The sequence below is a fragment of the Anser cygnoides genome, chromosome 3 (assembly GCF_040182565.1).
Source record: "Anser cygnoides isolate HZ-2024a breed goose chromosome 3, Taihu_goose_T2T_genome, whole genome shotgun sequence".
Lineage (NCBI taxonomy): Eukaryota > Metazoa > Chordata > Aves > Anseriformes > Anatidae > Anser > Anser cygnoides.
The window spans coordinates 4913010-4927850 of record NC_089875.1 but is presented as its reverse complement, the minus strand read 5'-3'; the positions used below and the strand labels follow the sequence as shown (position 1 = coordinate 4927850).

The 14841-nt window shown below is 40.1% G+C and overlaps 1 protein-coding gene across 2 annotated transcripts in view; it reads right to left on the bottom strand.

Annotated features, from left to right (window-relative positions):
* Nucleotides 1-58: 58 nt before the first annotated feature.
* JAG1 (jagged canonical Notch ligand 1) overlaps nt 59-14841 on the bottom strand; it is a 37222-nt gene continuing 22439 nt past the window's right edge. For both annotated transcript variants that reach the window (XM_048060789.2, XM_013182093.3), the window contains exons 6-26: nt 13969-14099; nt 13534-13653; nt 12968-13081; nt 12294-12407; nt 11361-11474; nt 10913-10959; nt 10192-10365; nt 9525-9675; nt 8915-9079; nt 8271-8384; nt 7538-7651; nt 7314-7427; nt 7073-7189; nt 6538-6565; nt 6342-6427; nt 5424-5537; nt 5081-5190; nt 4762-4998; nt 4218-4349; nt 3606-3756; nt 59-2855 (exon numbers count right to left, since the gene is read on the bottom strand). In XM_048060789.2, the coding sequence (XP_047916746.1) occupies nt 2398-2855; nt 3606-3756; nt 4218-4349; nt 4762-4998; nt 5081-5190; nt 5424-5537; nt 6342-6427; nt 6538-6565; nt 7073-7189; nt 7314-7427; nt 7538-7651; nt 8271-8384; nt 8915-9079; nt 9525-9675; nt 10192-10365; nt 10913-10959; nt 11361-11474; nt 12294-12407; nt 12968-13081; nt 13534-13653; nt 13969-14099 (2905 nt within the window). In that variant the 3' untranslated portion in view covers nt 59-2397. The remainder of the gene's footprint in view (nt 2856-3605; nt 3757-4217; nt 4350-4761; nt 4999-5080; nt 5191-5423; nt 5538-6341; nt 6428-6537; nt 6566-7072; nt 7190-7313; nt 7428-7537; nt 7652-8270; nt 8385-8914; nt 9080-9524; nt 9676-10191; nt 10366-10912; nt 10960-11360; nt 11475-12293; nt 12408-12967; nt 13082-13533; nt 13654-13968; nt 14100-14841) is intronic.

Here is a 14841-nt window from a genome sequence, read left to right as displayed (position 1 = left end):
GTAACAAGTTAGAAATCTCATTTTAAAGTGGGCTTGAAATAAAAAGTAACACTAAAGAGATTTTTAACAATTTTTTTTTTTAAGATGGCTGTAAGAACAGTACAGAACAATATGTCTTGCACTCAGATTATTTTCAAGTGTTCATATTACAGCAATCTTATAGTATCTATTTACTACAAACAAATATGGAAGAAAAGGCCTGGGTCTTGCAGTGGAGTGGTTTAAATACAAGGAGGAACCCAACTCTATTTTATATTATTTTCCAGGTAAGCTTGTTACATACTGTCAATTTTCTCCTTCAGCTTTAACAAGGCAAAGTTGCAGCTTCATCAGGAAAGCGTGCTAAAATAAAGAGCAGGCTATCATACAACTGGCCCATACTTCCACACCCAGTCCCTCTAAAGTGGGAGGGACTGCATTAGTTAAACATTAAGCCATTTTAGAATGTTTTAAGAGTTTAGTTTATGCTTCTCAAAGCACTTTTTGCCCACTAGGAATCATCATAATCTATGGATCCTTTCCCATCCAGGTCAGCAGTTTGTACCTTGCCTAGCTACTTAGATTTGGTTACTATCTGGTGGTAGCTCATTGGCCCATGCCAAGTAAATAGTTGCACAATCCCAGTCACATCATCATTCTCTCAAAAGTACATGGAGGTACATTAGGCAAAAGACACTGAGAACAAGGGACAAGTTGCTTTCAAACCCCTTCAATTTGATTTAAAGCCAGCCAGAAACACGTAATCATCTAGCAAGAAACCTGACTTCACCAAAACCAGTGGCAGGTCTTAGAAACACAGACCAACACTTGCCACTGTTTTTGCACAACTGACTAGTCAGGAGTGCCTCCAAAGCTCAATAATCTCCACGCTGATTTATGTTTTCATACAAAAAATTTAATAAATATTACTTTTCAAGATTTATTGCCAGGAACAACACATCAAAGATGCATTTTCATATAACACTAATATCACAATACAAGGTATCTTCATGATCTCAGTGGTTAACCACTGAGATTACTATGTTTATAAGCCTTTTGATCTTAAACATTGTAATAGCACTTTGATTTCCTCACTTGTTAAGGCGGGCAGTGTAATCTATGGCAAACCTACACAGTGATCTTACTGGACATTCTACTGTTCAAGTATTCAACAACTAGCTTATTAGAATACTCCCTAAATGCAGTAGATTACAAAAAAAGTCAAATCTACAAGTGGTTCAGTAATACATATTCGTGGTGAAAAAAATAATCAGAATTTACAAAATAAGATTGCTGTGTTTCCAACTTCACGCGCTAATTTGATATTTTAATTACATGCAACCACTCACATTTCATCTACATAAAGTAATAGCTCAGTTTTGTTCCCTTAAACTGCTTCTTAGCAGATTATCTGCCTGTCACTCGTTTTCAAGTCTAAAGCAGCAAAAAAAATTTTTCTAGTCTAATTATCTAAACTGCCTCAGTCAGTAATTACAAATAGTCTTAAAGTGATACTATGGAAGGTGTTTCAAACGTTTGACATTGTACAAAAACCAGCATCAAGGCGTGAAAGCCCATCCTATTAAAAATAAACTATTTTAGAACACCTTAGTTTTGGCATATAGGCAACATGTAACAAGAAAATAAATTCAAAATAAAGAAGCCACAAGCTTAACAATGCTATCAAAAACCTTCAACTCTAAACACATACATATAAATAAAAAAGGAATGATATTTTAAGGCTCTTGATTATTAAGTTAATAAATCAAATATACACAGTGATTAATAAAAAAGAATTATTTACATATCTATACAAACTTCTATTTTTGACACATTTTCCTCTTTAAATTCTTCATTTACCAGCAACTGCTGACAAGTTCCCCCCACCCCACCCCCAACAAAAATACAATAAAAAAATAAATAATAAACTTATTTTTGATAGTTGCTGTGGTTCCGAGCTGCAAAGGCACTTTCAAATACAGAACTAGTTGTACGTCACCATAAAACCAATATACAAAAAACTCAGATTCAATAAATATAAATAAAATGTATTATTCTAAAGAAACTGTATAAATTGGGACATCTGGCAGAAAAAAAAGTTAACACTAAGGAAGAGTAATAAGGCTATGTAATACCTTATGAAACATTTCCATGATGTATCAGCTACAGCTGAATTTACATTAGGGCACTTTTGACTAGTTTTGCATAGATGTGAAATGCAGCACTTGGTATTCCAGCCAACCACAGCAACTATCATTGCCAGTGTAAGCCAGCTTGTCAAAACTTAAATTAACACAGGGATTCTAAGTAAATAATAGCCTTAGACTCAAATATTACACAACAGTTTAAGAACTACAAGCTCTTGAGTGCCTTTATAATGATATTTAAAGGCCCTGCATGGCAGCACCCAACTGTCTGCTATACAATGTACTCCATTCTATTTAAACTTTGTGCACTTTCCAAGTCTCTGTTGTCTTGTTTATTTGTCCAGTTTGGGTGTTTTGTAGGTGTGCTGTTGGGTGGCTTTTCATCTCTGTCTACCAAAGTGTATGCTGGCTGCTTGGCAAATCGGGCCTTCTGCTGGTGTTTGTCCATGTCATCTTCCTCCACTTCTGAATTGTGCGTCCTTATTTTGGCGATTTTAGAGTTTTTGTTTTCATAGTCTTTAATTGGGACAGTATTTGCTCCGTGTTTCTCGATGGGGTTTTTTATCTGGTTCAGCTGCTCCCTTACATTGTTGGTAGTGTTGTCATCAGATGCTGTGTGAGTATGGCTGCTCTGCTTTCTGCGTTTTCGAATGCACCAATAAAAAACAGTTACCAGGCAACAGATCCAGGCTACTGTTAAGACTGAGCTCAGTAATGGCACCAAGAAATCTGGAAGAGATACGAGACCAGTTAACCCTGCTGCAAACAAAGTGTTCCAGTCAAGGCTTTTCACAAAGAAGAGAAATCTCAGTTCTTAAGCCTTATTTATACACTGGAGTCCAGACAGTAATGTAAGGATAACCTCAGCTCTTTTAGAATACAGGGTGTTTAAAGTGAGTTTAGTATTCTGAGTACTCGCTGACAGCCCTCATGGAAAAAGTCCTCCTCTCATCCCCAGAGACGGTCATTGCAGGCACTGCTGCACTGCCCTGCCATGGCTCTGCTGGCCTGGGGGTCAATTGGTTATGCTCCTACTGAAGTCACTTCTCCATTTGTGGCTGGCCGTAAGATGCCCTTGCCTGCCTGGTGCTATAGGGGAACTAGTTGGATGCTTTTGACCTTGACATTTAATTCATCACTTCAGGACAGTGTCATCACTGGGTCAATACATGGGAACTTTCGGAGCCAGCTAGACTTCAGTTCCTTTCTTCCTCCTTGTTTCTCCATGGAGAGGGCTGTAGACCTTTTAAGGGGTTAAGCCACTGTTCTAGAGCATTTGCAGAACTTTTTTTTTTTTTAAATGTTATTTAAAGTAGTAAGATCCTGGTGCAAAACCTCCTTGTTCCCACTTAACAGGACCAACAGGCAGAGAAACTCAGAGTTGCTACAGATCTCAGAAGTAAGAAAAGCTTCACCTGCTTTGAAAGGCTATTCTAGTCATGAAGAGCGTATGAGCTCTTGGAGACGGGGGAAGCTTACCTGTTTTGTTTTTAACTGGTCGCCGTTGTACTCTGACTTCTGCGACTGCAGCAATTAGCGTGTTGTTTCCATCACGCTTACTGACAAGGTCGATAATCTTATCTGTGATTTCTTTGATTGGGTTTTCATCTTCACCTATATCTTCAGCAGACTAAATAAGAAGTCATACAATTAACACCAAATGCCAAATCAGATGTGTGGGTAATCTGCTATTTATAAACTTTCACAATCAGTTAAGCCTCTCAGTACTTTTCACACTTAAAACAATGACCAAAAACAGAAACAAAACAAAAATCTCAGCCACAGGCAGAAACTCATATTACAAGATTTCTGTCCTCATCCTTAAAACAAACAAAACAAAAAGCAGTGCTCAAGAGAGCATATTGGAAAGTGTTTTAGTCCCCTATTACAGTTGCTAACAGGGGGTAGCTTTCAGGTATGCACATGTAATCAGGATTTCTTCCCTGTTCTTAAAAGAGAACTGGGATGGAAACTGAACCATGAGAAGTACTGACAAAGCCAGGAATTACAACTTTTATGAAATCCACATGTTATACTTATATCCAAGCAATTAACTACTAAGACATTTAAACATATTCCAGGAATACTTACAATAGCAACATGTATTTCGTTATTTGCCAAGTGTGAAGGCTCACAGGTAATATAGATAGAATATTCAACAGAAACATTCTTCAGAATATTCAGATTCCTCAATTCACTGCAAATGTGTTCTGTGGTAAGGCCCTGGAGGAGACAAAGTGTTGTTTTTTTTTTTTTAAATATACATGCACATGAATACACACAAAATTATTTATATCTACACATAAGTATATACAATGATATATGCATTTTATTATACATATAAAAAATAAAATATACTGGCTTACATCAAGGCAGAAGAGAGTTTGCCCTGAAGTAACAGTTCAAGGGAAGGGGGTGAGGGTGTAAAATTCCCTCCAAACCAGCTTTTGTTCTTCTCTGGACACAAAAACATTTAGGGTAGAAATTTGTATTAAGCCTTCTATACCTTCTGTTTTCTTTGATAATGAAGGAGCATCAGCTTTTACTATACTTTTAGCAGTCAAGTAGGTTGTTTCACACTAGGGAAACAAGCACTTGTGGGCCACAGCATACTGAGTTATGTTTGGCTACTTACTGGTGCCATCATTTCCTTATTAAAGGTAAAGGTGATGTTGGCACAGTTGTCCTGGTAGTAAGAATCAGAATTGCATTTGGTCTTCACAGGTTGTTGATTAGAAGGCCAGCATTCACCCACTGCAGCACAAGGGTGAGTGAAACAGTGGTCTTCTTTAACAGGAACACAAGCATGTCCAGATGGGCATTCGTTGTGACCTTTGGCATGTATTACACAAGGTCGAGGACCACACCAAACCTAGAAGAGAATAAATCCTGATATAAGTAACCATTGGTTACAGAATGAAGACAATATAACCCAAAACACAGCATAGTTGTACCTTAGAACAGGTGACTTTTCCATTCAAGCACTGACAGGTATTACAGTCATCATCCCACTTAGCCCCATCTGGCATTACTCGGACAGTGGTAATGCAAGGCCTTCCTGTAACTGAAGACAGATTTAATAAAGTTAAAAAGCTTGAGGAAAAAAAAGTGGAAAAAAACCCCTATATTAAGTTCCTTTAAACCCAGTGATAAGCTTGCTTCTTCAATGAACATATTTGCTTCAAACCAACAATAACCTAGCACTCCTCCCACCCCCCATACAACCACAAAACTGTTAACATGCAATTATACAGGTCTTGCTACAAGCAATATAACCAGCTATGACATCTGAAATACCTTCTTGGCATCCTGGACCACTGCGACCTGGTGGACAAATGCAACGGTAACCATTAATTTCATCTATGCAAGTAGCCCCAAAGGCACAGGGTGAAGACTGGCATTCATTGATGTCTATAATGAGAAGAAAAAGGGAAAAAAGAGTTACTCTGTAATATACTTTTATTTCAACAGAAAGAAAACTCAAGAGGGATTCGCCTACTGGAGCTTTATGTTTACTTTCTAGTGTCTACCCAGGGGCAGATTCTTAGCAGCACCAGCAACATCGCAGAGCAAATTCTTTGAAGTTTCTGCTGCATGGTACTAACAAAGATCAAAACCTGACCCCTACAGCTACTTAAGCTTTTCAAGGGCAAGGACACATTCCTTCTCACACAAACATGCATCCTCTCCTTTGACAGAGTCTAGTTTTGTCCACCTACTCAATTCTTCAACTGACAGCAGTGTTAAACCCCTTTCCAGTTGTATTGCTACTATCAAACTTCTATTTCCATGGCTGTTACTTAAAAAAATAGTATTAGTGTCCTCCTACCTGTAATTATTAAATTACAGGGAAGTACATACATCACCTCAGGGCTTGTAGGTAGATTATTAATTGACAAGGTTTTTGGCTAGCATGCTTTCATGTCAAAACACAAACCTGTGCCACACAAACATATTCTAACTGGGAAGACTATCTTGAAGGGCATTTTGCCCACCAAGAGGCTTCAGCTTTAGCTGAATGGAATTCAACATTTCTTTCATTTTCAGTGTAATTCCTGCCCTTCCCTACATCCTCTACAGATCTGGATATAAGTACGGAAGACATAGGACATCTATCATAAATCTGATCTACCACTTAACTCCATTAAGTTGATTGTCTTGCAACAAGATTTAAGCAACAGAAAAATCAAAGTAGAGAGCCACTGAAACACTTACTGATCCTGCAGTCAGGACCTGCGAAGCCTGGGGCGCACTCACAGCGGTACCAGTTATCTCCATCCACACAAGTGCCACTATTGTAACTATAAAGAAAAGTAATTATGCGTATTAAAAAAACACTACAGATAAATAGAATCTAGAATTTTAAGACAGCAAAAAAGCAAAAGATGAAAGACAAACATATTAAACTTACCAAGGATGAGGACTGCAGTCATTTGTGTCTGCAAAGTGAAGATAAACAACATTAAACATGCAGACTTTGGCTAATACAACTCTACTGTCAGTAAAGAATGACTGAACTTCCCCTAATGCCCAAGTTACACGTAGCTCAACTTTAACAAAAATATGCTGAAATTCTCCACTAAATTGATTCCAGGCTTCCACCACAAAATTTGTTAACTACATTGTGGAACACATGTACACAGGAAGAGATCGTTGTAAAAGAATCTAACAGGGAAAAAGTGGAAGCAGACTGAGCTGCTGGTAGAAAAAGAATGCAGGGAGAAAACAAGACAACATCTGTCTCCACTTAACTCATTTGCAACTTTCTCATGCCCAGGTCAAGGCTCTATCACATAAAGTCATTAAAAACAAAGATTCAGGTGATGCTAAAGCCTACATCAAACAAGCTTGCCCTTCTGGTTTCAATCTTGACTCCAAGAGCGACAGGATGAGCTAATGTTCTCATCATGCAACACTCTGGAGAAGTTCAAGCAGAGATGACTTACTCTGAGTACATGTGGGTCCTTCCCAGCCCTCCTTGCAGACGCAAGTGAAAGAATCCCCACTGACTACACAGGTACCTCCATTATGGCAGGGGTTTGGCAGGCAGCTGCTGTTCCTCGCTGTAACAGAAGTGAGATTTGCCACTAAGTTATTAGAAAGCCCTCAAATCTGAGCCAAGAGGAAAAACTGAGGTCACAGATTCAGTGCTGCATCTGCTTCCTTGTGATTATGCAGGGTATTTACCTATATTACAAGTGGCTCCTTCCCATCCTGCAGGACACATGCACTTGAAAGTGTCCCCCTCATCATAACATGTTCCTCCATTATTGCACGTTGCTTCATCGCACTGGCTGTCACCTATGAAAAACCCAAACTATCCTTAATACCTGTGCTTTCTTAATACAATGCAGCAAGTTTAAGCATTGTAACTGAGCACGCCTGTTATGTTTTGGAACTGCTGAACTTACGGGAGTGGCATGTTTTTCCTTTCCACCCATTTTTACATTCACAGAAGAAATCATTGACCAAGTCGCGGCAAGTTCCTCCATTGTGGCAAGGGTTTTTACTGCAGTCATTAATATCTAGATATATTAAGGAGAGAAAAACAAGCTAAGCAGTGTTTACAGAATTGACAAACACTTAATGCCTGAAAGGTGCCTGTTCTATCCCTAACTTTGGCTTGAGTTTCTATCATGGATTAAATGCTTAGGTCAGTATATTAAAGCTTTAAGTGCTGTCATAGACATAAGGAATATTTCACCTTGTTCCTCCAGTTTGTTTTCATTTTGTTTCAGTAAACAAAAAGTGAAAAGATCTATTATGTAAACTATCCTATCAGTCAGAGGATAGGAGTTGAGTGCCTACTCCTATCCTCAAGACTGAGGAAACACAAGCATGACATATGGATATGCCCTTCCTAATATTCTACACTAAGGGTTTCTTACAGGAAGTTAAGGGTACAGCAAAAAAATTGAACAGTAGGAGAGCCAGGTTCTACTCTGAGGGTGGTGTGGTAATTTGGGTTTAGTTCTCATTCAAAGACATGTGACTCAGTGGAAAAAAGATGACACTGTCCTCTGCAGCCTTTGTAGCAAAGTTTATGTTAAGTTGGCATTGTTTGCTATCGTCTGAAAGACAGTATGGGCCATTCTTTCCTGATACATCTCCAAGAGTTCTTATTGCAAAGAATGGTTAACTTACTTGTTTCACAATACGATCCTTCCCATCCATCACTACAAATACATTTGTAGGAGTTGATGCCATCGATACAAGTGCCACCATTTTTACAGGGGTTGCTCTCACAGTCATTAATATCTGCAACAGTTTGGAGGGGAGGAGGAAAGAAGAGGGGAAAAACAACACATCAAACTGGAAGTATAGCTACTAGAATTTATCTTCTCATTGAAGACTATTTGCTGCTACTCCCACTTCTCCTTTTGAGAGGAGGGGTAAGTAAGATAAAAGTTAATAAGATAAAAAGCTCAAAAACAATGCAGGGATGAAGCAGTGAGCCCATCACTCAGCAATTTGCTACTAAAAAGTAAAAATAAGAAATCAGGAGTCCGTAAGATCCTTGTTAAACCCCACTATTAGATACCTCAGACCTTGTATACATAAGGTTTTTAAAAATATACAATTCAAGGCCAGAAGGTTCATTAGTGTGAACTTTCCCCAAGGCCTAGCAAATTCCAATCTGCCTCGCCCAACCAGGATATGAAAACTTAACACAGTTCCAAGGTTCAGTGTGTTAGAGGAAGAAAACCTTTAAGTAATCTGTGAGGAAAGGATGGAATAGTTTTCCAAGAACAGTACGGGACAGTAAAACATGTCTTTTTAGCTCTTACTCTCATGACAGTAGGTGCCAGTGAATCCTTTGTTGCATTCACACGTAAATTTTCCACCTGCTTGGCTCTTGCATTTTCCATGAGGACCACAGACATTTGAAGAAATATAACGAACCCCTTCTGGTGTGCTGTTAGAAGCTACTGCCACTGTACAGCTGTCAATTACTGTAAAAAAAACAGAGACCTGAGCGAGGATTGCCCATTCTATCCAATTTCTTAAATTAATAGCAACGTCTTTATTTCCAGTGATGGAAGTTTAAAAGACAGGCATATGCCTACAGCTTTACAGTAAAAACACAATACCAAGTATTTGTGCATAAAATAATCAGTGTCTTATCCAAAGTTAGCTGGACCACTTCCACAGCCAAGAATATATACAGTAAAGTGGCTTATTTAAAGCATATGCTTTACATATGTTTTAAAGAGCTGCTATTTACAAATAGTGCTCATCTTTTCACACAAATAGAGGCATAAAACAGGGCAAAATTCAGGCTCTTTATACAAAGTCTACTCCACTCATTCCCCTACTGCGGCTGCGCTACAGCTTTGGACAGGGGACAAGCAGAAACTGTTGTCTGTCATTCCCATTCACCTGCAAGGCAACACAAACCTTCACAAGGAGTTGTGCGGCAGTGATCTTTCAGGTGGGAGCAGTTTTTGCCTTCATAGTCTTCAGGGCAGTTACAGAAATAGTCCATAGCAAGATTGAAGCACTGGGCACCGTTCTGGCAAGGATTTGGCTCACAATAATCTATGTCCAGCTGTAAGCAGTGCAGAAAAAGGAAAGGGAAATAAAAATGGAAAAAAAAGAGGAGGGGTAAGAAAGGGGAAAGGCTGAGTGAAACAGAAGTTTTATCATAGCTTTCCCTCACTATGACAAGCAGACATTGTGGAATCTGACCTTTTTATCTACTGCCTCAATGACTTGTTCATAACGCACAGAGTTTAGTTAGACTTGCAACTATTTCAACAGACAGCAGTCTTGATATTAAACAGCCCCTGAAAGTTAATAGTTAGCATGCAACAAAACCCGACATGCAAACACTTGCAGTCTGTTCAACAAAAAAAGAATCTTCAGCAGCCCATGAGAATTTTTTGTTGGTTTCTCCCCCACCCCCCCAATATATACTAATCAGTCACTTTCTTGGCAGGCTGACAATGATATCAAGCACAACTTATATTATGGTTCACTGGATGCAAGGTATTCAGTGTACAGATACAAAGTGCTGGTAGAAACACCACTGGCTGAGGGCCTGCTTTTCACCCATGCTTCTTACCTGACAGAGGTTTCCTGAGAAACCAGCAGGACACAGACATTGGAATCCATTGATTTCATCCTGGCAGTGACCCCCATTCATGCAAGGGTTACTCGCACATTCATTGATGTCTTTCTCACAGTGATCTCCTGCATAGCCAGGTGAACAGATGCACCGATAACCATTAACCAAGTCCTGGGAAGGAACAAGAAAGTTTAAAGTTAAGGATTTTTCCTCTTTCCTTACATATTTTCGTTAGAGAAGAGGAAAAAAAGAGTCCAAAAACATATACTCCTACAATGTCTAATGCCAACATAAGAAACTAGCTCAAATTAAAACAAAGCAAGAATATTTGGGGGGGAGTGGGTTGCACAAAAAAATATACATCTATACACGTACACCAGCCCGTAATGGCTTACTTTCAGAATTCTGAGTAGGACACATTAATCTACTTTTTAAAGCAAAATATCTATATTTACAATAGATAGTTTATACAAGGAGCCCATTCACTGGTGACACTGGCAGTGAAAATGAGTTCTTTATTGCAGTTATATTTTCTGCCTTTGCTATTCTATGCATAGCCCTACATGCCTCAACGTGCCATAACCTCTCCCCTTAAAGCAAAGAAATTACAATTTATACCAGTTAATTGCTATTTTCCACACTACTTGTGTTGAGACTCAAATGTTTTAGTTACTGCTGCAAGTCTCTGGCAAGCCAAAATAAAACAAGAATGGCTTACCCGACAGGATCCTCCATTCTGACATTGTCCACGACAATCATTAATATCTGCAATAAAATTAGTGTAGTTAGAAAGCAAAAATTTATTTACAGTAGATAGAGTTCAAGTTTCTTTAAAACTGCAGCTAGATAAACCTTTTGTCAAGTTTCCTGCATGCCTTCCTTAAGATAAGGTTATTATAATGGGTGGGAACCTTTCCCAATTCTTTTACTAGAAATAGTGAAACTTCACATCATTGTTTTACTCGTTTTATCGGAATATAGCTATGTTATGGACTAATGAGTTTGATAAAATTGTGTATTTTCATTCCACACCAACTACTCCCTTTCTAAAAACATCAACTACTGGGACTCTGCCTGATGTTTAAACGTGAGCTTAGAACTCAGTGGAGCATACACATATACACACACAATTAACCTGTAAGAAACTGGAGGATATAGACCCTTACTTATATCACAGTTGTGGCCAGACCAGCCAGTAATGCAGTCACAATAGTAGCTGCCAATCAGGTTCCTGCAGGAGTTGGCATTGACACAGGGTTTGCCCTCGCATTCATTCGCATCTGAAAAACAATGTGAATGGCCAAATGCAGGGCTTGTAGCGTAGGAGGAGAAGAAAAAAGTCTACAGTCTGTTTTCACAGCAATAATCAGCAGTTCATTCAGACCTAAAAAGAACTTGCAATATACAGCTCAGATTAGCGTGACTTGAACGAACAAAAGTCAATCATACATCAGCCTCTGAAGTCTCTTTCAATTTCTCTGCAATTAGAACATACAGGCTACGCTAATTATTTGATAATTACCCAGCCACTCATTAAGAGCAACTTCCCCCCACACACACATCTCAGTCCAGCATTTTGAAGGAGGAGTGCTGCAGCCTGGTCATTGGGATTAGCGTGTTGTGTAAAGAATGCGGACAGCTCATTCTTCGTGAGATCATCCACATTTTGGAACCCAGCTGTGAACTCCTTGGCCTGGAGGAGTTGACATGGCTGAAGAGATACAGCAACTTTCTCACAGGCTGAAGAAAGAAATACATGTGGGGGTGGGACTGGAAGGCACACGCATACACCCTCCCCACTTCAATACATTTATGATTTCAAGTGTTTCTGTTTGGCTTAGTTAACTATTTCCTTCAGCATGCATCAAAAGAACTTTAACAGGAAGAAGCCACTCTATGCCTTGAGACTGCTCTAGGCCCCAGTCCCGCAAACACTGAAGTTTAGTTTTCTACATTTCTTAGGCTTCGGAACTATAAACATGCCTGAAGTAAAGAGCATGACTGCCCTTGCCTGCTGGACAATGAACCTTCCTGCATTTCCCCACCACTCTCCCCCAGCACCTGGAGCAACACAGGATGAAGAAAAAAGGAGTTCTTACCTAGTTGGCATGTTTTGCCAGTCCACTGAGGTGGGCAAATACACTTAAATCCATCAACTAGATCTTGACAAGTTCCTCCATGACCACAGGGATTTGGAGAACAATCATCAATATCTGTAATGCAGAACAAGGAGAAGCTTAGCTCTGTTACCGAACAGGCAAACGTCAGTAAATGATAAATGGTTGCTGCTACTAGGATTTGTCCTGAGGACAAGACAGACAACAGGACTTCTGCATGGAATTTCTAGGTCTACTCCAATTTTTGGCAAAAAACTCCTCTACAAAAAAAAAGAAAGAAAAGTAGTAGTATGACAGGGGAGTTCAAAGTACAATGGAAGAAACTTAACACCCCTGGCCTTTTGGAAGTGAAAGTCAGATTTTGATACAAAGCAGTCTCTCAAAACAGTATTTTAACAACTTGCCAGAACACTACCCAAATTTTACGTTCTGCTTCTCTCCTGAAGCCATTGACCGTTCTTTCCCCTCACATTTAACAAAAACCTCAGTACATGCATAAGAAAAGAGGGTCTACCATGATATGAAATGGCTGCTAAGAACTGATGCTAAAGCTAGGAACAGTTCAGTAGGCTGCCCTGTATGTTTACCAGGGATTAGAGAGAGAGATCTAAACAAGCAAGCTAGCGCATTTTTAATACAATTTCCAAAGGCCTTACTATCAGTGCAAGTTGGTCCAGCCCAGCCAGGCGCGCACACACACTCAAATCCTGTAGACGTTTCCAAGCAGCTTCCTCCGTTGTGGCAAGGATCAGAGAGACAGGCATGCTCCGCTGTGTGAGGATAAAGTATGTTATGGTAGAGACTATAGCACCTGAAGCCACCCTTGCTCCCGCTACATGCCTCTGCTCTGGATATACCATCACCACCCTTGACGTACTGCCATCCTGAGCAAGCAGTGAATCAAAAAGCTACCAGCTAGCAGGAAGTCATCCTCTGTGCTAACTCACCAACCCCTTGACTTGCACCTGCCTGAATCAGAGGCAAACTAGGGAACTTGTATTGATCTCCCTGCATCAGCAGAAGGCTGATGCACAGAGATACGGACTGTTCATGATGAAGCATGGACAAGCAAGTCTGGATCTTTTTAGTGAGCCCAGACATCATAGTTAACATTAGAAGTAGACTTTTCCCCTGAACTCCTAAAATACATCCAAGCACAGCCATTAAAAGCTGGGAAGAACAAACTATCAGTGGCAATTCAAGGGCTGCATCAAACACTTACCGATTTCACAGTTCTGTCCCGAGTAACCCTCAGGGCAGGAACATTGGTATTTATCGGGACCAGTGTTGCTGCAGGTACCACCGTTCAAACAGGGTGGGTGGGTTCCACAGTAGTTCAGATCTGCAAAGAGGTGAGGAGTGTTAAAAAGCCATGGCTGAAAAACAACAGCAACATTAGCAATTGTGTGCTTTGCTCTATTGCTCTGCAGCCTTACAGAACATGTCTGCACACACAAGTAGGACTTGACAGAGCAAAGCACATACACTAACACCACCAGAACAGCAGAGGACACACAGCTAAGTAGCCAAAGGACAAAAACCTCCCACCACGTTTCAGGAGGCTTCCTCCCTTGCTCCTGTGTGTGCTCTCTCCACATTAAATTTGCCAGTGTTAAAACTGAAGTGTTACACTTGGCTATCCATAAGATTAGCATACCTTTGTCACAGAGCTGACCACCCCAGTTGGTTTCACAGAGGCATTGCCATGGTTCAATGCAAGTGCCATGGACACATCCTGGGTGTGGAATGCACTTATCACAGTACTGGCCTTGCCATCCATACTGACACCTTCGTTTAACAGAGGAAAAAAAATAATAAAAAAAATCAGAAGAGGAAAACAACTGGAAAAAAAATCATACAACAAACCCCTTAGAATTGCTCTGCATAGATAGGACTGTAGAACTCCAAAGCTTGGAGAAAGGCTGGGGAGGTGGGGGAGAAGCTATTCAAGGTTTGTTTGATGGTTTCTTGTAAACAAACATTTTAGTAGTTTTGCCAAGGTCTCTGTAGCTGGCCTCCTGACAAAAGAATAACTGTTCTGAGAGAATCAGCATGAGGCCATTCAGCACAATAATACTCTTTTGGAGCCTCATACAAATGCGAGAGAGAGGGTGGGTGTGCACTACAAATCAATCTCTGGGCTTTGACAGGGTGCATTATAAATTTGGGGGGAGCGGGGGGGGGGGGGGGGGGGGGGGGGTGTGGCGGGGCAGTCCATGGAAACAATAGTTTTCCAGAGACCCTCATAAATGCAAGGTTCCAGGCATTTCAGCCATGCTGGGTTTGCAGGATGATCAGCTAAGCCATAACCACCATCTCTGAGCCCTTGGCAAGGCAGCAGCAGAGCATTAGGAGTTCCCTGCTCTATTAGAGCCTAAACTTACTTTGAACCAGAAGTCATACCCAGAAAACACAGCCTGGACAACTCAGAGAGAGATTAAAGAAAATGCACACACCAGCACTCTGCATGTGTTCAAAGAAGATCAGATGCCAGTGCATTTCAGAACTTGATTTATACTAACCTCTTTTC